We start from the raw sequence: 25,842 nt of genomic DNA on the forward strand, positions 1-25,842 counted from the left end.
TCACGATTGCAGGGTTGTAGGATCGAGCCCTGCTTCTGGCTCTCCGCTCAGCTAAGAATCTGCTTAACACCTTGCCCCTCCCCCCCCAACACCCTCTTTTCTCTAAAATGAAATAAATAAAACTTAAAAAAAAAAAAAGTTTCCAAGACTCCGCCGGTGATTCTAATGTGCCTCTTAGATGAAGGGCGACTAGAGTAAGGAGAGCAGAGACAAGATGTGGATTTTGCCCCTTCTTATCCCTCAGCATTTATACTGCAGAATAACTCGAAAATGGAGCAAAAATCTTGACACACAATGATCATTTCACTGAGATGTTTCAAGAGTTAAGCACTTAAGTCTCACGTAGGAAAAGTACTTCAGATTTCACAAATTGATGATGAAGATGTTCCTTGTACAGTGGAGATCAAGCTAATACGCACTCCTAACAAGTGTAGGCACGTATCACAGGCCAAGGACGTTGCTGAGAAAAACTCCTCTCTGTACAGCACTCTACAGGTTAGGAAGGGATAGGAATCACAACATCATGATGACCATGAATACAGGAATAAAAATAATCCAGGCTGGACAATTATTTAAAAGCTATTGAGAGTTTTTCCAAAATAAACTCCTAGTTTCTCAAGTTGCTGAGTATCAAATAATACAAAAGCATAAGAGGTATCCTGTTAGACTGTCTTTATGTTCATTTATCGCAACTTCCTTATGGATTTATTTCAGCTGCTAGATTTAGGTATTTATTTTTGATTCATGGGTGTTCATAGCATTTCCTTTAATTAGAACAGCCATATCTGGGGGCCTGAGTGTCTCAGTGGGTTAAGCCTCTGCCTTCAGCTGGGGTCATGATCTTGGGGTCCTGGGATCAAACCCCACATTGGGCTGTTTGCTTAGCGGGGAGTCTGCTTCCCCCTCTCTCTCTGCCTGCCTCTCTGCCTACTTGTGATCTCTCTCCGTCAAATAAGTAAATAAAATCTTAAAAAAATTAACAGCCATATCTGTGAATTTTATTACATCATTTCTTTATAAAATTACAAATCACTGACCAGAATATGTCTGCCATTATAATGACTATATTCAAGGATATTTTCTTGATGTGGCTTTCCAAAAGAACCTAATTTTTGTACCCTTTCTGTCAACACATTCTTGTTAAATTTAATTTTAGGGATCACAGTGAATATATAAAACAAAATAATCTTCAATGTTCAGAAAATGGAGGAATTTCTGAAGATGCATTTCCATATCAGCAGGTCATTAGTGAGGAAGTTAGAAATGCATGAGATGTGAGAGGGAAAGTTAGAGATGAAAATGAAGGTGATAAAGATATGGCAAAAATAGAAAAGAAAGTAAATAATTTTGGTAGAGTTAGGCAGAAATGTTCCAGTGATATTTTTTAGAAGTTTTAAAAGCCTTCAAGTTGTTTTTGCTGTTGTTCTTTTAAAGGATATTGTTATTTGAGTGAATATGTCTCCCTTCTGGAGAGGGAAAAAAACCTGCTAGGATTAAAAGAGCCACAGGAAAACAACTATTTGTTACCGTGACTCAAGAAATTGGAAAATGGAAAACACTGTAATTTAGTGACTATGAAAATTACAAAAATAAATATAAATAGACAAACTTAACAACTCTTCATTTCTAAATACATATCATATACACACACGTATTTCACTCATGTTTTTATGCACATGCACATACACACTTATCACCCCCAACACACACTTATTTAATCATTCCAATAAATAGATTTTGTGTTGTCCATGCGGGGAGGGGAGGCATGTGCTTTCAAGACAGTAAGATTCAAATAAGTGATTTTGAACAAGTTTCTTAACTTCTTTGGAACTCAATTTAATCACTTACAAAATGCAATAAGTAATAACTTTCTCCCAGAGTACTTTTGAGGATTAAATAAAATGAAGCATGTAGCCTAAAAAAGAGATGAATGTTTTTTGGTATGGATGGTGCTGTCTGTGCAGTTTAAAAACATAGGTGATGTGTTTAAATGGGTCATTCAATCTTGGGTAACCATTTACCATAAATGGAATCAATTTAGCCTGTGATTTAATAGATTCCAGAATAGGCAATGGTCTTAAATCTGCAGTGCAAGATAGTATATCCCTGCATATATCATTTAAGAACTTCTTGGGGCGCCTGGGTGGCTCAGTGGGTTAAAGCCTTTGCCTTCGGCTCAGGTCATGATCCCAGGGTCCTGGGATCGAGCCCCGCATCGGGCTCTCTGCTTGGTGGGGAGCCTGCTTCCTCCTCTCTCTCTCTCTCTGCCTGCCTCTCTGCCTGCTTGTGATTGCTTGTGATCTCTGTCTGTCAAATAAATAAATAAAATCTTTAAAAAAAAAAAAAAACTTCTTAATAAAGCACCGACTAGGACCAGACCAGACGTAGGTTAACCGTGGCTCTAACCATTCAAGTACCTGGTCAAATATCACAGGTTCAGAGATGCCCTTTCTGACCACCATTACTCTATAACTAGCACATTGTCACATTCTATACTTTTCAGAGCCTGTGTCCCTCCCTAATTAAGTTGTTTATATACTTACTTATGTGTTTATTGTCTGTATCTTCGATTAAAGGATAAGCTAGAGGAGAGCAGCGAGTCTGTTCTGAGCATTACCTATATGTCCAGCACTTGAAACATTTCCTGGCCCACCCTAAACACATAAAACTATTTCATGAATCAATTAAATTAATGTGGCTTGAACTTTTTAAATCTGAAAGGGTCACTGTCAAACTCCTAGCTGTGAAGGAAAAGATTTATCTACTGAAGATAAGAAATTTAGAGAACATAAAGATATTCATAAGATACTGCTTTGTTTGAAGACTCTTTTATAAAAGAAAGCATTAAAAAAAATAATAATAAAATAAACCAGACGCTTGGGCGCCTGGGTGGCTCAGTGGGTTAAGCTGCTGCCTTCAGCTCAGGTCATGATCTCAGGGTCCTGGGATCGAGGCCCGCATCGGGCTCTCTGCTCAGTAGGGAGTCTGCTTCCCTCTCTCTCTCTCTGCCTGCCTCTCTGTTTACTTGTGATCTCTCTGTCAAAAAAATAAATAAAATCTTTAAAAAAACAAAAAACAAAAACCAGACGCTTGAATCAAGTTACGTACAGGGAATCTGAGACAGTATTGAGAGGTGTTTACACATCGCTGCCGAGTCTGCAGCCAACCAAGGAGTTCCCATGAAGGTAACAAATCTGTTGTTTTCTTACATATAACACTGAGTGGCTAATCAGCAATTATTTGTTACATTTGGAAATATAGCAACAGAGCACAATAAAAGCAAATACATTGTTCCGGTCTAACTACTAACCAAAAGACCAATTGGATAATGTATTGCACCTGGGCAATCTGAGTTAAGCTGGCAGCCTATTTAGGACTGTAACATTTGTTTTAGGAATTATATAAATAAACAGACACATCTAAAGGACATAAAATTGGATTAAAAGCAGCAGTACCATGATACCTTGGTCGTGTGATGACAGCTAGCACTTAATTATATCTGGCCGGAACACAATGAAGGGAAAGCTCAGAGATTCATAACAATCTCTCCAATTAAAATGTGTGACAATGTGCCCTACTGCCCTAAAGCAGTAGGGCATTGGAGCCCAAATAGGGAGATACACCATTAGAAGAGATTTCCAACATAAAAACTCAGTCTAGGATAAGGGGCACTTCAAATTCATGAAGAAAGACCAGACTTCTCAATAAAGTGAGACAACTACGAAGTTAGATCCCTACCTCACACCAAACTTCCTGATTTATACATAAACTTAGATTTAAATGAGATTCCCAGTCCAGAAAGGTAATCTGAGCACATGTGTTCGTCATCTCTCCCTTCTTCAATTTTATTAAAATAATAACAAAGGATTTCTATGTATGTCAATCCCTTAATGATGAAGAGGGAAAAAATAAGACTAAGAGCAGATCAGAAATATCAGGACTGAAGGACTGAAAGTGAGCAAAAAGTTGACTGCAGAGGCAGCTGCAGGTGGGGCTGTGGCTGCTGAGGGAGATGACTAATTAAGCAGAACCCTGAGAGTCAGAGAACACACTACCAAAAATCTGAAAAGTGGATATACTTTGAGTTACCAATTCCACTTCTAAAAATTTATCTTAAGGAATGATCAGTGATATACACTGAATTCAGTGTTTTTTACAAAAGCCAATACTGAAAAACAATCTAATGTCCAATAATAAGGATTGAGTTCATTAAATTACTGAATATCAATACAGTGGCTATTTTTTTAAATATTTTATTTATTTATTTATTTGAAAGACAGAGATCACAAGTAGGCAGAGAGGCAGGCAGAGACAGAGAGAGGAGGAAGCAGGCTTCCTGCTAAGCAGAGAGTCTGATGTGGAGCTCGATCCCAGGACCCCGGGATCAGGACCTGAGCTGAAAGCAGAGGCTTTAACACTGTATGGGGTGCCACCCAAAGACTTCTTGTTATATTGTTATATACAGAAAAAACCCACAACTCTTTGGCATGGTTTATGATCTAGCGCCTTCCTACATTTCCATGATCATCCCATGCTATTTCATTCAACTAGATTAGGAGCACTCACAATGGCTCTCTGTCGCTCTTTCTGAGAAGCCCTACCACCCAACTGTTCACTAAACTCAGATTAAAATTCATTTCCTTAGAGAGCTTCTTCCCACCCACCACCACGCTAAGTCCTCGATCCCGGTGTTACCTGTCATCATCTTCTTTCCCTGCCAAGTGCTTCTATAATATTGCTAGTTACATGCTCATTTATGTGTCTCTCTCCCTCTCTAGACAGTCAGTTCCAGAGTACGGGGTCCATGTCTCTTTTGTTCAATATTATTTTCCCAAACTTAGCCACTTCTCCACCTTAGCCAGTTCCAAAACTCCTATGTCACAGTAGCCACTCAGTAAGTACTTACAGAATTAACAAGATTGATGATGTGAAAAATGAGAGAAGCTTAAAAATACAATGAAATGGGCATAATGTCCTGCCAGTATAGTCTATATCTTTAATACATACACATAGGTATGTAACAGGCAAATCGAGTCCCACAGAAATACAGATGGACACAACTGTGCAGAGTGATTAGCCACAGACAACAAGTTTGCATGATTTTCTTTTTATATGTGCTTATCCATATTTCCTAATTGGTACAGAATGAATGAATATATATTAGTTACATAAAAATAATATAAGAAAAAAATATTTTATCAAGTAACATCTGCAACCAAAAAAAAAAAAAAAAAAAGGCACGAAGTACAAAAAAGCAGTGAAGAAATCCCCATAGGGACATTTTTGGGGATGAAGAGGCTCTAATGTGGTCTGAATCCCATCATCTGAGCCCCTCGATGTAAACTGACCAGTCATTACTGGGCACTTGAGTGGACACGAGTTTTGAGCCAATCATTCCCCCATCTCTGCTGCACAGAGTTGCAAGCATTGTCTTTCTCAAACAACTGTGTGTAAGCTAAAGAAGGTGAACATCTAAGGAGGCTCAAAGGGCTCGCCCTCCAGAACAGAGACAATGGTGGTCCTCTGGGAAGGGAGAAATGGCTCACCATGGCTATGGTTACAAAATTTAAGATGTAAAATGATTTACAACCTCTTTATGTTTTGATGATTTGTTCCTTTTGTTTGGGGAAAGCTGAGAGAACATGGTGGTGAGAGAAAAAAGCCCCCGTGTGCTGGGGGCGTGGTCTATCCCGGGCGAGAAAAGCCCCCAAGGATGATAGGGTGTCTGGGGGCAGTCAGAGCATCTCTGATTCCACAGGACAGGACAACGTGGCAGGGAGACAAGCAGGAAGTCAAAATACTGCAGAATGAAGTAGAATGGTGACCAGGTCCAGGGGAGCAGTGGTGAGTTTCTGATGGAGGCCACGGGGCCAGAACTGAGCCTTGAGCCCAGGGGGAGGGGGCGGTGGTGTCCTCAGACCCTGCAGCCTCAGCGGGCTTCGCTGCACTTCCTGGGGGGCGTGGGTGCGGGGCTCTGCCAAGCCTCAGTCTACAGCTGAAAGCCTGTAAAGGGCTTCCCTAGTGTAGAGGGGAAGGAGTGGGCAGGAAGAAAAGTCCATCTTATCACAGTAAATTATGAAGTGTTATGTTACATTTCAAATCATTGAAAAATAAGAAAATTACAAAAGGCTTCTTAAAGGGGTTGAGCCCTGAGGCAAAGTGCGCCAGCGATGATGGGGGTGAGCGGTAAAAGAGGGGGAAAGAGGACAAGTCGGGATGGGAAGGAAACAAAGACATGACAGCAAACCCCGCTATCTGGCCAGAGCTGAATTCACCCAAGATGGTCTTGACCCAGCTTCTAATTCAAGTCCACATGGAGAGATGTTCTTACCTGCCCCCCCCCCCGCCAAAAGAGCAAGCATTCTGGAAAATTTGGGTGAATTTTTAAGTTATTTAATATTAATAATTTAATATTATAAAATAATGTTTAATACTTCCATAATTTTTAGGAGTACCCCCCTACAAATCTATAATTTCTTATGCATGGAAGATGCACAGGCACACACATTCACAAAAGACACTCATAGACACATGTGCACTCATACATAGATGCTCAGGCACGATCACACACAGACACACACCCGCCCACCTCCAGATACACCGCGTCACCCTGGTACACCAGCAGACACATTTATACACAGGCTCACAGGTACACTGAGCACACACGCACACACACTCACACACACACTCACACACATTCACATTCGCACTGAAACATACAAGAGATTCCCTCCTTACCCGGGCCGCAAGGATTTTAACTTTCTCCTTCAGGTCTTCAATTCTCTTATCTTGTTCTTTTAAGTTATTTTTTAATCCTTCCATCTAAGAATTAGGAAACACAATTGGAAAAATCTTGTCAGACAACAGGGAAGTTCCTTAAGTCAGAACCTGCACAAGTTTCTGGGGTCCCCTCACACCCATCAAACAAAAAAATTACATCCCAAAGCATTGGTGGATTCAGTAGGCGATAGAAAATAGCAGGGCAAAGTGGCCTCTGGGGATGAGAGCACGCAGGCAGTCCTAGTAGACGTCGTAATCTTTGGAAAACCTGTTTAAACCAAATTCAGAGGGCATGCTTCCTGTGGAAAGCAGCTTTGGCTGTCCTTCTGTTTCCAGCACGCAATGAATGCTTTCATACAGCAGATGCAGAGGCTGGAGCCATCACGCAAGGCCATCACCCAGCGTGGGGAAGCGCCCCAACGCAGAGTCCTGGTCAACCGCGGCATAATGAGGTGAGCCTGCTTTGCTGGGGAAGAAAAGCATCTGCTAAAAAGCAACATGGAACTGGGGAGGTAAAGTAATGACCAGAAGAGAGTGGGAAGAGAGGAAACCTGTGGATTCCAAGACTGATTCTGCCATTTCCAGCTCTGTCATTTACCTACTGTGAGCCCCCATTTTCTCCTTTGGAAAACAAGAACGTGGGATGCGCCCTAAGTCCTTCCTGGCTCCCAAGAGCCATGACTCAATTCTCCGGCCTTTTGGTGAGGTCCTAGCCAAATGTTACATTTGTATCAGGAAGGCACTGGAGTTACTCGAAATGATTCCTTTTGGAAACAAATACTCGGTAGTAAAAAAATGAGTGAAGGTCTGATTTTAGGTCTAAAGGACACAGCCCAAACCAGATCAATAGATTTCTTGAAGTAAATCATATGAGTTTACAACCCACCGTCAGCCGGCTGCCACCACCATGACCTCCTCTCTTTCACCTGCCAGGATGTCCCAGAGAAGCATGGCCAGGCGACAGTGCTGTCCCACACACCTACTAAGTAAATTTACTTACTAGGGTTATAAAAACAAATCATTGCTTCCTCAGAAAGGGCTGAATTTTCTAATCTCCAAAATCTTCTAAAGAACAGTGTACATTCTCTGGCTCAGAACACTTTAAAAAAAAAAAAAATCACTGAAACAGCTAAAGAGCAGTTAAATACAATTTTCCCAATATCTTCACTGAGAACACTACAGGTGTTGGCATACAGACTGAAGAAGGCATTGAAAACAGAGTCAGGTTGCACAGGATTAAAAAAGAAATGTCAGTGGGGAGAAAAATCTCACTGCTCGTGAAGTCCGGACAAGCCGCCTATATCCAGTCTTCTCCCTGTAAACACACCATCTACCAGAGAAACACACTCGACTCATCTGACCTCCTGGATGACACCGCGCAGGTTCTGATGCTGGGAATGAATTACGAACTGCAGATGTGAGATCTGCTCCTGGAGAAGGGAAATCTCCGTTTGAAGATTGTGGCAACTGGAAACGCAAAAGGAAAAAGAGACATAAAGATGTGCTGGAGCCATTGATTATATCCAGGCTGCCAGGTTCTCCCCACACAGGACACTGTTACTGGGCATCAAGTGGGAAAGATGCTGGGGGTCCCACGTGCCTCACAAGACACGGAAGATCGGGGCGCCTGGATGGCTCTGTTGTGAAGCATCTGCCTTCAGCTCAGGTCATGATCTCAGTGTCCTAGGATGGAGCCCTGCATCCGGCTCCCTGCTCAGCAGGAAGCCTGATTCTCCTTCTCCCACTCCCCCTGCTTGTGTTCCCTCTCTCTGGGTCCCCCTTTGTCAAATAAATAAAATCTTTAAAAAAAAAAAAAAAGATGCGGAAGATCAACAGGCACAGAGCAGCCTCTGAGGAGCTCAGACAGGTCTTGAATGAATATACCCATTCATGTCAAAAGCTCCCTCCCGCCCAGCTGTGCCTTCCCTCCCTCCAGGAGAGACTTGAGCCAAACTATTGAGCAGATGAAGCACTCACGGAACTCAACAGTCTGGCCTAGAAGCACGCACACCCCCAGCACTCAACAGAATGCCCAGGTAAAGACAGAAGGATAGTGGGGCCAGGATGAGCGGGGGCTAGGAACGGAGATTTTACATGTAATGGGAAAACAATTTTCAATGATACAGAGTTAATGTATGTTGTGGATTGCCTGTGTTTGTCTTTTATGATTATGATCACTATTATTACTTTGGCTTCCTGCTTTGGGTAATTCTACTACCTCTAACTAGGGCATAAAAAAGAAAAAAAAAAGGAAATTAAATTAAGTTAAAATTTAATTAAATTAAATAAATTTATTTTATAAATAGTAAATTTAATATTTAAATATAAATAAATTTTAATTGATTTTATAAAAAAATAAATTAAACCAGCTAACATTGGAGCTCACACTGACCATGGTGAAAAAAGAGAGATGAAGTTTGAATTTAGATTATTCATACCTTCCCGGAACTCCTTTTAGGTAACTGGAATTGATTATACAGCTTTTGATAGGCCAAGATTTTCTTCTTGCCAATACTACCGGAGTTCTGAGGCGGCGTGCCTTGTGGCAAGCTCCCCAAACTTGGGAGTGTTGTGACTGGATTCAAACACACTTCCTCAGCCTCAGTGTAACAGATAGAACAATTCTACCTATATTACTTTACAGGGATATACTGTGGGCTTAAGGAGGTAAGAGAATATGCTTTTAGAAAATAAGCTTTTTTAGAGAACAATGTGTTAATATTTCTTTAGCTATTAAGGTTCTAGAATCAGTAGGCAACATCCAATGCACTCGCAATTCCGATTTTTATAGTCTCTGCAAATATTGCAAAGGCCGTGGCTACTCATGTGACATTACAGAACATGTTCTCATTTGAAAGAAAAGAGAGTCTCATTTTGTTTCACATCATGTACTGAAACACTGCTTCTCAAACTTAATATGCATTGGAGGGTCTTATGAAATCATGAGGGATCTTGTTAAAATGCACAGCTGATCCAGGAGGCTGAGATGGGGCTTAAGATTCTGCATTTCCAATAGGCACCTGGTTGTTGCCAGTAAATACGGTAGCCCGTGCTTTGTGTAGCCCAGGCACCGAACCACTAAAGTTGGCTCAATAACATAGGTAATATTCTCTCTCAAAGCCATGTAATTTGCAGGTAACTTGCAATATTTAAGGTCTTTTAATTTTTTCCCCTCTTTTGGCTTTGCACAACAGAGCTTTATAAATGGTTTGTTTTACTATAGAAAAAAATTAATCTCTACGGAACCATAGAAATTCTTGCACAACTACATATATTGTATAATGATAACCATTATTATTTACTTACCCTATGGAATGAAATAAGTTATACTATAAAAATACTGTGCAATTACACAGAATATAAGTAAAATGTAGTTCATTATTGTTCATAGCATAAAAATTAGAACACTCTAAATGGTTATCAATATAGAACCAACTAAACTAATTATGCTCTATCTGTACCACGTTGATTGTACATATACATATATATCACAAGGATAGGCCAACAGACTTGATTTGTATCAAAGACAATTCTGCAGAATGTTATAAAAAAGGATGACCCTTTCAACAAATGGTGCTGAGACAACTCTACATTCATCTAAAAGAAAGAATATGAAAATTAATCCTACACTCACCTCATAAGAGAAATAAATTCCATGTAGATTGTAAATAAAGCTGGGGCCCTACAGACTTTCAGAAAATAATATAAAAGATCATCCTCACGAATGTGCAATAGGTGAAGATTTTTTAACATAGAACTCAAAACAGTATTAAACACAAAGGGAAAGACTGGAGTCATCAAATAAGAAGGAGCTGGATAGCCTCAGAACATCAGTAGCTCAAATGATTAATAAAGGCATTGTGCCCAGAATATCTAAGGATACATCTACCGATCAATAAGACAGATACCCCCGTAGGAAAATTAGAAAGGGACTGGAGATCCCGCACACATACACAAGATGAGTTGAGGACGTACAGATCAGAAGAGCAGAGACGGCAAAGAGAAGCGTGCCCACAGCTGCTGGTGCTGAGCCTGCCCCAGGGAGTAGCGGAAAAGGAGGGTCGTAGGGAGGGGGCAGCCACACTCGGGACTGCCCTGGGAGATAAGGAGAAAGCACTCAGGATGCCTAACAGAGGCATGCTGGCTTTGAATACTCATAGACTATTCACGAGCCCGTAAGAAAATTAAATTGTTTTAATTTATAACAATGTTAAAGATGAATATTCCTAATGGTCTTGTTGTGTGACCCAGAACTCAGACCAGAGGAGAAAAAAAGTGGCTTTAGAAAGATGGATTGGGGGCGCCTGGCAGCTCAGTCCTTAAGCCTCTGCCTTCTGCTCAGTTCAGGTCATGATCTCAGGGTCCTGGGATAGAGGCCCTCATCAGCTCTCTGCTCAGCAAGAATCCTGCTTCTCACTTTGCCACTCCCCTGCTTGTGAGCCCTCTCTTGCTGTGTCTCTCTCGGTCAAATAAATAAAGAAAATCTCTTTAAAAAAAAAAGAAAAAAAGATGGGGTGGGTAGATGTTATGCTCCTCAAAATACAGAGCTCTAGAGATTTCCCCTAATAGTCTGTGATTGTATGACCATAAAAGTCACTGTAGAAAAACAGAAATCTGAAATAGGTCTCAAGATGGAAGAAAATAATTTCTAGAAGCACTCTTGAAAACACGGCTGTCAGACTTACCTGCATTAGTACACTAGAATGGGGACTAACAGACGTTACAGAGGTTCTCTCCAAGGATTGTTCAATAAATACGAACCTAGTCACCCATTTAAGGTCTTTAAATGTGAGACTATCCCGAAATAAACCACCCCTTGAGCTCCCTTCGTCTCTGCTCTTTATCTTTCTGTTAAAGCAACTCTGTCTTAATAAAGAGGTACTAAAGCAAAAGCAGCAGGAAGGAAACATTACAAAGGTCAGGCCTAGAAAAGGGCACGGAGCCCTTCTAACAGATGTCTAATTCATGCTCTGCCTCCCAATGTCTCCATATAAATACACAGTACCTGCTGAAATCAGAAGAGAATTGAAAATCTTACACTTTGGGAAGACATAGCCGTGTTTTTCCTATCATTCGCATTGAGTACAACCAAAAACCTAGAGATTATATGCAAACGAACACAAGAACGCTCTGACAGGTGGAGAGAAGGCAGACCAGCTCAGGACCTTAGAACCCAAGGCACAACACAATGGTGAGTTCCCTGGGTTTTCTTTTTGCCTCATGTATCCCAGACTTGGAGCTGAAAAAGTCTGTAGTCTGGGAATACCAAAGAGAGCGAACAAGAAAAGCCCCATCAAGAAGACAGGAAAACCTTCCCTATTCTAAGGGAATCGAGGGTCCTCTCTCCATTCGGCACTGAGGGAGAGTGCACAGAGCACCACTTCTGACATTCTTCCTCTGAGATTCCTTAATGTTCAAGAGAGAAAGTCTATCCTATCTTTAAATTGCAGACATGGGAAAACAAATGGCTTAACCTTTAGTAACGTGGGATGATTGTAGTGTAAGTACTTGGCAAGAAGCCTACCCTCAATCACTCTGATGACCAATGTCTGCCAAACACTTAATCAAAGGAAATTGAATTAAGGGAGGGTTCGCTCTCTATCCGTTCATCAGGATACTCTAACAATCTATCTTTGGGTAATTTACACCATCAGAGTGCAGCATTCTTCACCCACACCATACCTTACCCTCTGCTCTCACTGTTCTAATGGCTTTGACTTCATTGTTTGCTGGCATCAGGCTATCCTTTTTTAAAGGATTTTTCTGAGGGGCAGCTCCTATGTTTCTCCAAAAGAATAACTCTAAAATGGACCTTTGTGCTCGTCCGTGATGTCACAGGACAGAGAGACAAGCTGGGAAACTGCCTTCTGCTCATAGACACACAGGGGAATTAGGAAACCAGTCTGAGGAAAGGCTCTGGAGGTCTCCAGAAATCAAAGAAGGTCAAATCTCTTTTATAGCAAATGAGCACGGACTGCTGTGAGATTTCTGGAGCCCAAACTCCCAGCTCTTACAGCTTCTGAAAGGCTGTATAATCGCTTCACCATCTAGAAGCTCAGTTTCCTCCCCGAAAAGCTGATGAAAGGATTAAATTCAATAACGTGCCGGGGGTTACTCCATCAACAGCAAGGCACAATACATGTGTTGGTTAGCAGCGGAGTACAAATACGGAGTCAACCTCGTTTTTCATGAGATGCTTCTGCCAAGCATCTTAACTCTCGTTAAAAGTAATTGTGGAGATTAGCATAATATAACTATATATTCATATCCATATGCAAAAAAACTGTCATTTTCTCCTGAATTATAGAACACTTAAAAGTCGTCATTTTTAGAGATGCTTTTTAATATTAGAGACGCCAGGTTAGAACATATTAAATCTTTTCATCAAAATGGCAGAGAATCGTGGCACCTTTCAAACCTGCCATCTTGCCCAGGGGAAATTTAGTCACCCAGAACCCCCTGCTCAGAGGAGCAGCTCCAGGCTCTTTTGGCGGTAAGGGAAGTCCACTTGTAGGACCAGGCATTGGTGCCTGCCAAAAGGCCGTTGGTTTGATGAGGAGGTAGGAGTCTGGCGAACACGAGCCAGCTGCCCAATACAGGAAATAGTATTAGGCTCACAAACTCTTTCCTCTGCAACTGGAAAGGAAAATGAAGAATATAAGCCAGCTGGAGAAAACCACCGAGAAAAGTTAATAAATCACACAGGGAAAACAAGGAACAAGGAGGAGTGAAACTGTACAAATGCACATAACTGAAGAGGAACAACAAAATCGTGGGCTTTTAAAAACCCATTAGTGCTGAAGGGTGGTCCTCCTGCCTTCCCACGAGATGCATCTTCTTTATGGCCCTCTCTGTTCAATCTTCATCTACCCAGGAATCTTCTTATTTGTGGTAGCTTAACCAACTCTTTATTGCTTTAACCAAAAGAGCCTGACTCCTACCGATTCCATTTTCTTGTCACTTCGCAAAGTGAATACCTCTACACACAGACAAATAATAAGTAAGATAAATATTTGTGATGCCTACAATCTATGAAAATTACACAAGCCTGGATGTTCAAACACCTTTCTAGAAACACAAAACATCCATTTCCCTTAGGACATTTCTAAATCCTCCCTAAGAGTTTTCTGAGAATTCCCTATAACAACTGCTCATATACAATAGAACAGAAAGAATAGTTCAGTTTGGTTTTTAAAATGGTTACGTTTTTGGCTCAAAGACTGACAAAAACCCTATTATCAATAAAAATCACTTTTAAAGAAAAAAAAAATCAGACTCAGATTGTCTGGGCTTTTGATGGAAAGCATATTGTACCAGCCAGTAGTTCTGCTGCACGGAGGGGATGTTTTTCAGAAAGAAAAAAAGAAAACACAACATAATCCACAGATTTACTTAGAGTTAAGTTAGGAGTATACGCAAGTGATTCTGAAGACCTATGGATGTCGTCCACAGTACTTCCTTCATCTTCTACAGAGAGGCACAGTGCTACCTGCCCTCTTAGAAAGCCACCTCCTGGGGCTATATGTTTGTTCACAAGGAAGAACATGGGTAAATGAACATCAGTGGTATTCCAGCATGTTCTGAATATGGAAATGCAATTGTTGGGGTCAGCCCAGGTCTGGACTTTGGCATATGTGGTCCACTACATGAACATGACCTAGACAGAAGGCTGAAGCTTTTGAGAGGTGAGGAGAGAAAGAGAGATCATTGGAAAGAGAAACAGAAAAAAAAAAAAAATCAAAGACCAAGAGAGAGGGATATTTGAGTATATGTGGTTGAATAAGTGAGAATAAGAATCTGTAATTTCTGAGGCTCATCAGAGTGCTTGATAGCCTAGGAAGCAATAGTTCCAGGTGGATACAATCACACCTCAAAATGGGCTTGACTTTGAACATGATATCAGGACCTATAGCAACAGTGCCAGGTTCAGAATGAGAAGGGAAGGGAAGAGTAGGGAAGGGAAGCGGGGAGAGCGAGGAAATTTTATATGTCATGAGGATTACATGATGTTCCACAGAATTTTTCCAAGTGCCGTGAAGTAATCCAACACTTGGGAGGTACCCACGGTCCACCCCCGTACTCGGGACTGTTAACAGCTTGTGAATTACGAGTATTCGGAAATAAGTCCAAAGAACTAAGAATGCATTCAGAGTAGTTCCTTCATACTCTGCAAAGTTGGGGAGCACTGGGAAAGGATCTGACAGTTCTGCTTGAGGGCTAGCCGCTTTGCGGCAGGCTACAGCTGAGACCCTTTAACAAAATCAGAAGCATTAGGAGGGAATGAAGCATCCTCTTCAACACCCCCGTCAACAGGGAAGCAACAGGCTCATTCATTCTTCAGGAGGATTGACCTTGCCCTGGTTTCCAGTACCTCCAGGGAATTCTGCCCAGTGGGAGGGAGGGGAGGCACATGGCTGTTCATATTAAGAAATCTCCCTTTGTCTTGCCCTTTCAGCCCTCCTGTCTCCTTGGAGGGTGCTAGCCTGCTGTCCACTGGCCAGTGGACAGCAGAGAGGAAAGGTGTCAGGAACCGCTTTCGTAAGGAGGGAGATTTGCAGACCTTTTAGCATACGTAGCATTGGATTTGAGTTGCAGCAGCTTGTTTTCCAAAGACAGTTTTTTTTCTAGCAGTGTTTTCTTTTCCTAGAAGGAAATAAAATATAATTTTATTTCTTTCTGTGCATGTGTGCATGTGTTTGCTAAGTCACTCTTGCAAACTGTTGGCAAAAGGCACTTCTTATAATATTAGAAAATATTTTTAAGCTAAAGAGCTCATTTCAGATGGCGCTGTTACCATCCACCCCAGGGAGAGACCCAGCCAGCATCCTCCTGTGCGGCTTCCAAGTCGCTCAGTGACAGGTCAAGACGAGCTGTCCTCACTCCCCTTACTTGCCTGGAGAGGTTCTGCTCCTCCTCCGGCCAAGAAGGGAAGTTTGCCTTGCTCAGTCACCGGCCCCCTCCACCCCACCCAGATCCAAACTGGCAGCTCATCTCTCTAGGCGTCCGCTCTCCCTCTGTCCCCCCTGCTGCCTCCGCATTAGACCAAGTCGCTGGCACCCAAGGACACTGTTGACCCTATTCCCCTCCCTGCTCACACGGCATCTGCCAGAAAGCAGAAAAGGAGCAAATGAGCTTTTCGTGAAGGAGCAAGGCCACACGTAATGAAGTCACTTCCTAGTTAGAATAGAAGAGATATCTTGACACGGAAAGAGAAAACCTAAAAAAGACCTGAATATCATTATTAAACCAAATTCTTTCCAGTCAAAAGAAAAATAGTAATAAAAAGAAAAAGAAATAATAGTAATAAAAATAGTAATAAAAGAAAAATAGTAATCCATGAAAAACCAAGCTGGGATGATTGTGGGGGGTGGTGGTGGTGGTGGTGGTTGTGGTTGTTTTTTAAAGATTTTATTTCTTTATTTATTTGACAGAGAAAGATCACAAGTAGGCAGAGAGAGAGAGAGAGAGAGAGAGAGAGGGAAGCAGGCTCCCCGCTGAGCAGAGAGCCCGATGCAGGGCTCGATCCCAAGACCCTGAGATCATGACCTGAGTCGAAGGCAGCGGCTTAACCCACTGAGCCACCCAGGTGCCCCATTGTTGTTGTTTGTAATCATTGACGGCAAGAGATGCTTTGACACTGTTTACAATGCTGTTTAAAACCACTCCTGCTGCAGTATTTATGCGGGTAAATTAAGAAATGTGGTGTTATAGAGCGAAAATATGGGAATCTCTTTGGACATGGACCGACCTAGTTTTGAAACTGGGACAGTAATAATTTTTGCCAAGGCTTTAACCTCTCTGGGCCTTATGTTTGTTAAGAAAAATTAGCCAAAACTTGGAAATCAAGATCATCTATGAATTTAATGCCCTACTGGGTTACTGTTGAATAACCAATCCTCATGCAGAATGTCTCTGTTTGACTTTATTGTTTACGATTTGATTAGAACCCTGACTCTGTGAAGTTGTATGTTCATTTGTAGATTTCTGCCTGGTAGAAAAGATAATCCCACAGATTTTGGTTTGATTGCCTCCAAAAATACTAAGCAATTTTGTATCTAATCTAGTAATCTGATCCTATATTCCTTTTTTCAAAATGCCTATACTAGCCTGTTTCTCCAAATCTTCTATTTAAACTGGTTTTACCATCTTACTGCTTCCCTTATTAATGAATGAGTTGAGTAAAATATCTGACATGTATTCATTCTATATGTTTTTAAGTCACAGTTTTTTAAAGTCATGACTTTTTGAACATCCCTAAAATAGGGATAATGCTACCTATTTGAAAGGGTTGGGATGGTTTGGAGATACTATATGTGAAAGCCCCACATGCTTCTCCTGTACATATTAAGACCTCGATTTATAATAATTTGAAGGTGCCAAACACTTCCTGTCCTACGTGCCATCATTTTTAAAGTTTATATTAAATTCTTTCAATTTTTTTCTCTAGCATTCTTGTCACATATAGGAATTTAACTTGTGTTCCCTAGCTGTGTTCAACTTATTTTTGAGGGATCATGGGTATGCCTTGTAAGCTTATTATGATACTGATCACCCAAGAAATGCATCACTGGTAATATATTTTGACTTTGTAGGGAGGAAAATGATGTTTAACATCCCTCCTAATGGACTTACTATCCATGAATGGATCTTCATAACCAGGGTTCAAGCAGACTGGACAACTGGACAAGTAAACATTCGACTCTGGCCAAGGTTCCACCATGGAGCCTGGACTCTTAATGCTTCCTCTCTGACAACACGGACAATCACACCATGGGTGCTGGCACTTGTTCTCAGGGACAGTGTCTTGTGGAAAAGGAAAGGAGTTCACAGCACCACCCAGTGGGCAAAACACTCTTCCCAAAACTGCCCCTCTGGGGAGCTCAACCGCTCCCTCGCCCTACCGATCAAAGTGGAGTAGACACCAATTTAAATAATTGCCGTATGTTAACATCTAAATGATTTAGGAACCAAGTATATCATTTTTATCTGACGCCAGAGAAGATGGGGACATCATGGAAAGCATGTTGAACCGGTAACTGGAGGACAGTGGAATCGGTCCTGGCTCCCACTATCCTCATTTATAAAATGGTGATGAGGAAACTAGGTGGTCTCAAAAGCACCTCTGAGCTCTAAAATTCCAGTAGAGCTAAATCAATGACACTGGAAAACAAATATGAAGCGACAGAATTGCACTGCTAGCAAAAGGAACATATGCCGTATTAAAACGCTCTTATTGGGCGGTTCTGCTGGCTTATCGCTGTGTTTACGGAATTCATTCCCACTGCATTCCTGATTAAAGTGGGACAGATGGTGAAGGTTTTAAGTAATGTGTTCATTACCAGACCTCATACCACTAATGGCTATTTACTGGAGCAGTGGCTTGTTCAAGTGAGTAGAAAATGAATCCTTCTCCAGGGGCCACCCACTACCAGGGCAATATTTATCAACTTCTGCGTGGGTGTTCATTTTTAATTTTCATTTTCTTTCTGAACTCCTATCTTTCTCCTACTAAGGCAGAAATCCAGAGTTACCCCTCCTCTCATTCTGATACACACCCCCTACCTGAGGAACCATTCATCACAGCCTTAAAAGTATTCTTGGTAATACCCTAAAATAAGAAGGTATTGCCAAGTTTTGCTCCTTATAGTTTAATTTGTTTGCTTATTTGTTTTACAGATACAATATCCCTTTTAAAAAACTCCTGCACAGCAGCCTTCCATCCATCCTCACCTACCTCCTCCACCTCCCTGAGGTTCCAATAAGCCCCACTCCAGGAAATTACTGAACTAGAATATTCTGGAAGGTTCCTGCATGGCCATGAACCATGGGCATCCTATCCACTTACTTTGTCACAGAGCACCTAGAGACAGCCCACCATTATGGGTCAATATCAAAATAAAAGCCAAAAAAACCAAAAACACACAAAAAAGATAAATGCTAAGCTATTTCTTCTCAAAAATGCCTACCGGTATCTGAGCCAGTCAGCTTTATTCTGGGGTACTTTCCCCTACCTTCAATATGGTTGTTTGCTTCCCTAGGAGAATGAATGAAAAGAAGTAGGAGAAGTTCCTGGAGTACCATAGAACCCAGATAGCCTACACTGCAATTTCCACAAAGACACTACACCTGGTCCATTCACAAAGAGATACCCAGCCTTTAGCTCTGACTGGTATATGGTAAGTACGCAAGCATTTGTTGAGTAAACAGTCAAGTGACTGTAACCCACAATTTTGAGATGAACTCACATCCAGTACAGACTTCGCAGGATTTCTAAGAAATAGAAACAGCTGGCTATTAAACCTGGCTTATTGTTACTGGGTTGGGGTTGGAGGTGATCACAAGTCTAAATTCAAATGAAAGCTGGTTAATCAGCCCTATTTGCAATCCGGAATGGTCTTCCTTTCCTAAAGGCAAACGTTCTTTGTGCTGAGATTGTGAAACTATTTATTACAGGATAAATATTCTAACACTACAAAGTAGTCATCCAAATGTTACAGTTTGTCCAAAATATCCTAACTATAAACTGTCTGCACTGCAGCAAACCAGCTGCTTAAGGATATTCTAGCCCAGAGATTCTGGGGACAGTAACACATTCAGTGACCCACCATGCAACATACACAACATAGAGGTAGCTATATATTATTATTACTAGATTCAGTTAAATTGGGGCTTGTTTAATTTTTGTAATTTCCTCATAGGACCTTCATTGGCTCTACAAATTCAACCAAACTCAATGTTATAAATTAAGTGACTGGGAAATATGTCGAAAATAACCAAATTCTTTTGGCAAGAAACATGAATATTGAAATGTGATGCTTCTGAAGTGACATTTCTCAGATGGCATCAAGTCAAGGAGACATCAAGCAGAATAAGGCTGAGAAGGGAAGAGGCCAATCAGGGAATTACTATAATAAATATAAAAATTTATTGACAGGCAGCAGTCAAAGCCTATATTCTTTCTTTAAGATTTTATTTTTAAGTAATCTCCATACCCAATGTGAGGCTCGAACTTACAACCCTGAGAATAAGAGTCTCCTGCTCCATTGAATGAGCCAGGCATCCAGGCACCTCCAAAGCCTATATTCTTACCTACCCCAATTTCAATTTCAGAGAGCCCAGTTTTCTATTAGTTTGTTTTGCCACTAAAACCCCCGTATTCCTCGGTTTGTCTGTATTCTAAATTCTAAGGGATGCGTTATTTAATGGATGGGCTCACCTTTTGCATATATTTGGAGTGTGACCCCTCAAGGCACGCTGCCTGAAGTTTTTAAGAATTTTTTGCTTTGTCCCGACTCTTCTCTAAATTGTCTCTTATGGAAGTTCTAATTCCTACAGGAGGTCTTTTCTTTTCTTTTTTTTTTAAAGATTATCTTTATTTATTTGAGAGAGAGAGAGATCACAAGTAGGCAGAGAGTCAGGCAGAGAGAAAGGGGCAAGCAGGCTCCCCACCAAGCAGAGAGCCTGATGCGGGGCTCCATCCCAGGACCCTGAGATCATGACCTGAGCTGAAGGCAGAGGCCCAGCCCACGGAGCCACCCAGGCGCCCCCAGGATGTCTTTTCTTAATGTGAATTATATCTGTTCTAATGCAGCCATATGTATTCACAACCCTAAAGTGAACTCGGGCAGCCACCGTATGATCATGTCCCTGACTCTAATACCAGGGCTGCCGTGATTACAGGGATCCACTATATGAGGACTAGTAATAGGTGGGCTTGCGATAGTTCCTATTGGTTCTACTCGCAGCCTCATCTGCTTCCCCTTTCTAAGGCAGACATGCACTACAGAAAGTGACAGAGGCTGATATGACCGCAGTATCTGTAGAGCAATCAGGGACTATTCAGATCATTCTAAGTGTGTAAGAGGAAGAACTAACATTATTGAGTGCTTCCTGCAGTCTTAGTAATTGCAAAGAATCCTTCTTTCAATTAATATCTCACTTATTTTAGGGGTGCCTGGGTGGCTCATGGGTTGGGCATCCTGCTCTTGATTTTGGCTCAGATCGTGATCTCAGGGTCATGAGATCAAGCCCCCTGTTGGGCTCTACGGTCAGCAGACAGTCTGCTTGAGATTCTCCCTCTCCCTCTCCTTCTGCCCCACCCCTCCCCTCCCACTGCTCGCTTTAGCATGCATAATTTCTCTCTAAAATATATTTTATTATGGGGCTCTTGGTGGCTCAGTCGTTAAGGGTCTGCCTTTGCTTCAGGTCATGATTCTAGGGTCCTAGGATCGAGCCCCACATTGGGCTCCCTGCTTGGAGGGGAGTCTGCTTCTCCCTCTTCCACTCTCCCTGCTTGTGTTCCCTCTCTATGTCTGTCTCCATCAAATTAATTTTAAAAATCTTTAAAAATATATATAATTATACAAATATATTTAATTATATAAATTTATAAATTAGATTGATATAATATATAAATAACACATGTAACATACATATAACATATATAAATATAAATAGATATAACTATAAATGTATATGTATGTGTGTGTATACATATGCACATATATATATATACACACACACATATATCTTATTTATTTTAGAGTTACTTTCTTTCATTCTCTCCCTAACCCTGTCCAGAAGAAATTCCTTTCTATCCCCAGGAGCTTACCTTTTCCATCCTCTCTACAAGGTTCTCCAGCTCTGTGATTTGCTTATGTTTTTCTTCAAGCTTTTCAGCAACCTGATTCAGATTTTCAACATGTTGTTTCAGTTGCTGTTCCTTTTCGAGTTTGTTAACCTTTGGTCGGAAAAACAACTGTCAAACTCTTGCTTTTATTAAATTTACACAGATATTTTCTTGTTCTATAATGCTGAGTAGTGAAAAAGAATTTTATAATTCACACTGGATTGAAATGACCCTTTTGAATTCAGGGTTTCCTTCAAAACAAACCCGATGGGCTGCAACAACACTGAAGCCATGTAGAATTCATGAGATACTAGTATTCCTAGATTGGTTCCATGTGTTTGTTTTCCCATTGACATGGGGCTAGCTCCTTACCTCCAGCAAGTGTTTACCAGCCTCATGGTTCTTTCTAACTTCTTCAGACTGTGTCTGGTAGATTTCAAATAACCTCTGGGCCACGTTTCTCAGAGCTGCTGCTCCTGTTTGTCTGGAGGCTTCCAGCTGGGAGAAGAGGTCATGAATGTTTTGACATTTACAGCAAAAATGGGTTAAGGGCAGAACAGTTTGATAAGGGGTAGAAAACAGGTTGTAACTGTACCGTTTGCACCCTCCGAGAACATAGAGCAGAGAAATGATCTGGTAAGAGGAAAATGTACAATGAGAAATGCCCTATTTAGGAAAACTGTCGTGCAGAAGGATTTGCACAACAATTGACCAGGCCAATCCACAGCTCCAAGCCAATGTCCTGTGTTTATAAACTGCACCCTTCAAAGACTGCACAGTGCCTTCTCAGATTATACACTTATGTGCGTTGTACCATTGATATCCACAACAGTACTAAGAGATGTATTTTCCTAAATTAGCCATGGGACAAGATGTGAAGATTAAGGGCAAGTGTCATGAATTTCTCAAAGGACTTAACCTAAAGAAATAATCAAGAATGGCCACAAAGATTTACCTACAGAGCAATTCATTGAAGGACTGCCTACATAACAAACCAAAAAAAAAAAAAAAAAAAAAAAAAAAAAAAAAAAAAAAAAAAAAAAAGGAAAGAAAAGAAAGAAATATAAAGCATCCAAGAATAGATTAATTAAATAAAATGAGACATTTGACGTTGAGTGCTCTAATTAATATTAATTAACCATGAAAGACTTAAAATTATTTAGTAAGAATAGTTAACATGAGACTGACCCTCCTAACTCATTATTCAGTATAAGACACGGTATTAACTGTAGGCACAACAAAGATCTCTAGAACGGATTCATCTTGCACAACTGAAACCATATCCGCTGAACTTTTGTAAAATCTTTTCAATAGTAAACGTCATCTCCAGAATAAAACAGTGAGATTTAATTTATGAAATGGAAAGTGTTTCTCTAAGTAGATGAGCATCCGTGTGGATCTGTGGATGTATAAGGATGTCTGTCTGCTTTTACACATCCATGAAACTATCTTATTGGCTCAAAAATCCAAAATTATAAATTTTTCTTAATGGGGCAGCTGGGTGGCTCAGTCAGTTAAGCATCCAATTCTTGGTTTTGGCTCACGTTGTGGTATCAGGGTTGTGAGGTTGAGCCCCACGTCAGGTTCCACGTTCAGCAAGGAATCTGCTTGAGAGTGTGTCTCTCCCTTTCCTCTTGCCCCTCCTCACTCTCTCCCAAAATAAAAAATAAATAAAATCTAAAAAAAAGAAATTTCTCCTGATAACCGTACCTTGATTTTCAATATTTCATTTTCTTTGTTCATTTCTAAGAGCTGCTCTTCTTTTCCTTTCATCCTTTCCATGAGCAGATCGAAATGGCCACCAGAGGAGTCCACTTCAGAATCAGAGCCATTTTCAATGTTTCGACAGTGCTGAAATGAAAAACATGAAAATCATCAATCTGACTATTCTGTTCCTCTACAAATTTGACAATAATTAATTATCACTCACTATGACATATACCAAAAAAGATTCAGCTCAACACAAAGAAAATACTGTATTTTGAATTTCAAATATCAATGGGGAATTCTAGATGAAGCGGCTGTTTTCTGTATTTGCTCAAAATTGATTAGATTATTATATTAAAAAAAAAAAAAAAAAGGTAGGGGCACTTGGGTGGCTCGGTGGGTTAAAGCCTCAGCCTTTGACTCCGGTCCTGATCTCAGGGTCCTGGGATCAAGCCTCACATCGGGCTCTCTGCTCAGTGGGGAAACTGTTTCCTCCTCTCTCTCTGCCTGCCTCTCTGCTGCCTACTTATAATCTCTGTCTGTCAAATAAATAAATAAAATCTTAAAAAAAAAAAAAGGTAGCAGTGCATATTTTATACTATTACATTTCCTATAATTTATATATACCATTAAGTCCTTTTTAGGAGATAAATAATATCTACAGGACCAATTTTTTTTCCTTTTTTATTTGAATTGCAGACATAAGTACATTTTGATTACATTGTATTATAAACTAATATAATCAGGCTTAATAGTTACCATACATAATATTCAACATTCAATGATGCTTCACTGTAATCACCCCATATAAAATTTCAGAGATGTCAGAACTGAATGTTACTGCCAGTATAAACTCAGTATAAACTCTAGCCCTCTGAAAATACACTTAGAGCATAAGATAAATCTCACCTGGAATCAAGGACACGTAGCAGTGGAAAGGAAATCTGAAATTATCTAATTTAACTACATCCATTGTACAGATATAAAAAGTGAGGTACTGAGCCCAGTTTATGCAGTAAGTGGGGAGCTCATGAAACAGCCACTCGAGTATCCATCTTATGCTTTCTGCTCTTCCAAATTATTTCGAGACAGACTAAGGAATTACACAATTCTACATACCCTACGTGAAACATTAAAAAATAACAGCTTCTCTTTGGTAAGCATCTATCATGTGCCACATAATCTTTTAGATGTTTGATAAACACCCCTTTGTCTGAATACTTAAAACACTAGAAGGCACTATGCCCCTTATACAGAGGCGAAAATGGAAGATGAAAGTGTTTCACTAACAAGCTTGAAGTTATACCTAAAATAACTACCAGAACCAGAATTAGAATCCAAATTTGTTTTACAAAGCCAATATTCCTTTCAGTACAAAAAATGGACTACGTTTACAGAAAAGAAAAAAAGAGAGAGAGAATATACGGCATGTGAATCATATAGTCACTATAATTCCATCAGGGTTTTATTTTCTCTACTCTAGACCCTACTACATACTCTCACTCTCTCTATATAGAAGTTATTTTGTTTTTTAATTTGTTAAAGAATGCTTGAGGGAGAGACTTGTAGAAGGCAGGTTGCTGGCAGCAGGAGCTAGCTACAAAGGTCATGGATGAGTGCCTGTTGAACTTTAACGTGCTTATGAGTCACTTGGTGATAGATCTGGTGAAAACACAGATTCTGATTCAAGAGGTCTGGGGTGGAGCTCTAGATGTTGCGTTTCTTTCTTTCTTTCCTTTTTTTTTTTTTTTTTTTTTTTTAAGCCTTAGAAGAATATTTGTCGACATGGGAAAATGTGAACAATATACTTCTACATGAACTATGCAGGCTATAAAACCATATCCAGTGATACCATTTTATAGAAAGAAAAATAGCCATATATACAAAATCATGCACAGGAAAAAAAAAAAAAACTGAAGGATGTACCTAGCAAATGTTAATAATGATTATCTCTAGAGAGTAGAATTAGAAGCAATTATATACAATTTTTTCCAGTAAATTTCACCTGCCCCCCAAACAGTATCTGCTTTGGGCTCTTCTTTCCCAGATGCTGCATCTCTAAAGAGCTCCCTGAAGTATCAGGGACTGCAGCCCACACCTGGAGAGCAGCAAAGCCCGAGATCATGACGACTAAATTCCTACATGGACGTCGTTCAGATATTGCGGGGGAAGGGGCGGGTAGTACCTGGAGGCTGTTACTTGTCTGCCAATCATCTGAGGTTTGAGATGACCAAGGCAGACCCACTAGCTGCACAATTCATCTCTATTCCCAAGAAGCTCCTCCTATCAAGGACCTCCCCATTGTTTTATGCAGTGGTCAAGGTTCACCCCTCAACTTATTTGGCCCATAGGCACCATTTCACACAGTCGCTCCTCCCCCCATTTCTGAAACCCTTTTTCACTCGTCTTCAGTGACTCCAGTCTCTCCTGGTTTTCCTTCTAATTCACCAGCTTCTTTCCGCAGCCTGGCATGGTGATTCTTCTTTCTCCTGAGTGTTGGGTATCTCAGAACTCCGTGCTCAAATACTCTGTCCTTTCTTTTGGTTTTTAAGATTTACTTATTTATTCTTGAAAGAGAGAGAGAGAGAGAGCTCCTTGTGCACATGGGGTGGGGGGCAGAGGGAGAGAATCCTCAAGCAGACTCCCCACTGAGCACAGAGCGGAGATGGGTCTCAATCTTAGGACCCAGAAGATGATGACCTGAGCCAAAACCAAGAGTCACAGAT

At 40.7% G+C, this 25,842-nt stretch overlaps 1 protein-coding gene across 6 annotated transcripts in view; it reads right to left on the bottom strand.

The window, feature by feature from the left end:
- CCDC68 (coiled-coil domain containing 68) overlaps window positions 1-25,842 on the bottom strand; it is a 60,303-nt gene that overhangs the window by 18,797 nt on the left and 15,664 nt on the right. For all 6 annotated transcript variants that reach the window (XM_059409707.1, XM_059409704.1, XM_059409705.1 and 3 more), the window contains 6 exons: window positions 23,120-23,260; window positions 21,782-21,907; window positions 21,392-21,520; window positions 15,341-15,423; window positions 8,142-8,247; window positions 6,739-6,822 (listed from right to left, as the gene is read on the bottom strand). In XM_059409707.1, coding sequence (XP_059265690.1) covers window positions 6,739-6,822; window positions 8,142-8,247; window positions 15,341-15,423; window positions 21,392-21,520; window positions 21,782-21,907; window positions 23,120-23,260 — 669 coding nt within the window. The remainder of the gene's footprint in view (window positions 1-6,738; window positions 6,823-8,141; window positions 8,248-15,340; window positions 15,424-21,391; window positions 21,521-21,781; window positions 21,908-23,119; window positions 23,261-25,842) is intronic.

The sequence above is a fragment of the Mustela nigripes genome, chromosome 8 (genome assembly GCF_022355385.1).
Source record: "Mustela nigripes isolate SB6536 chromosome 8, MUSNIG.SB6536, whole genome shotgun sequence".
In the NCBI taxonomy this organism is placed as follows: Eukaryota; Metazoa; Chordata; class Mammalia; order Carnivora; family Mustelidae; genus Mustela; species Mustela nigripes.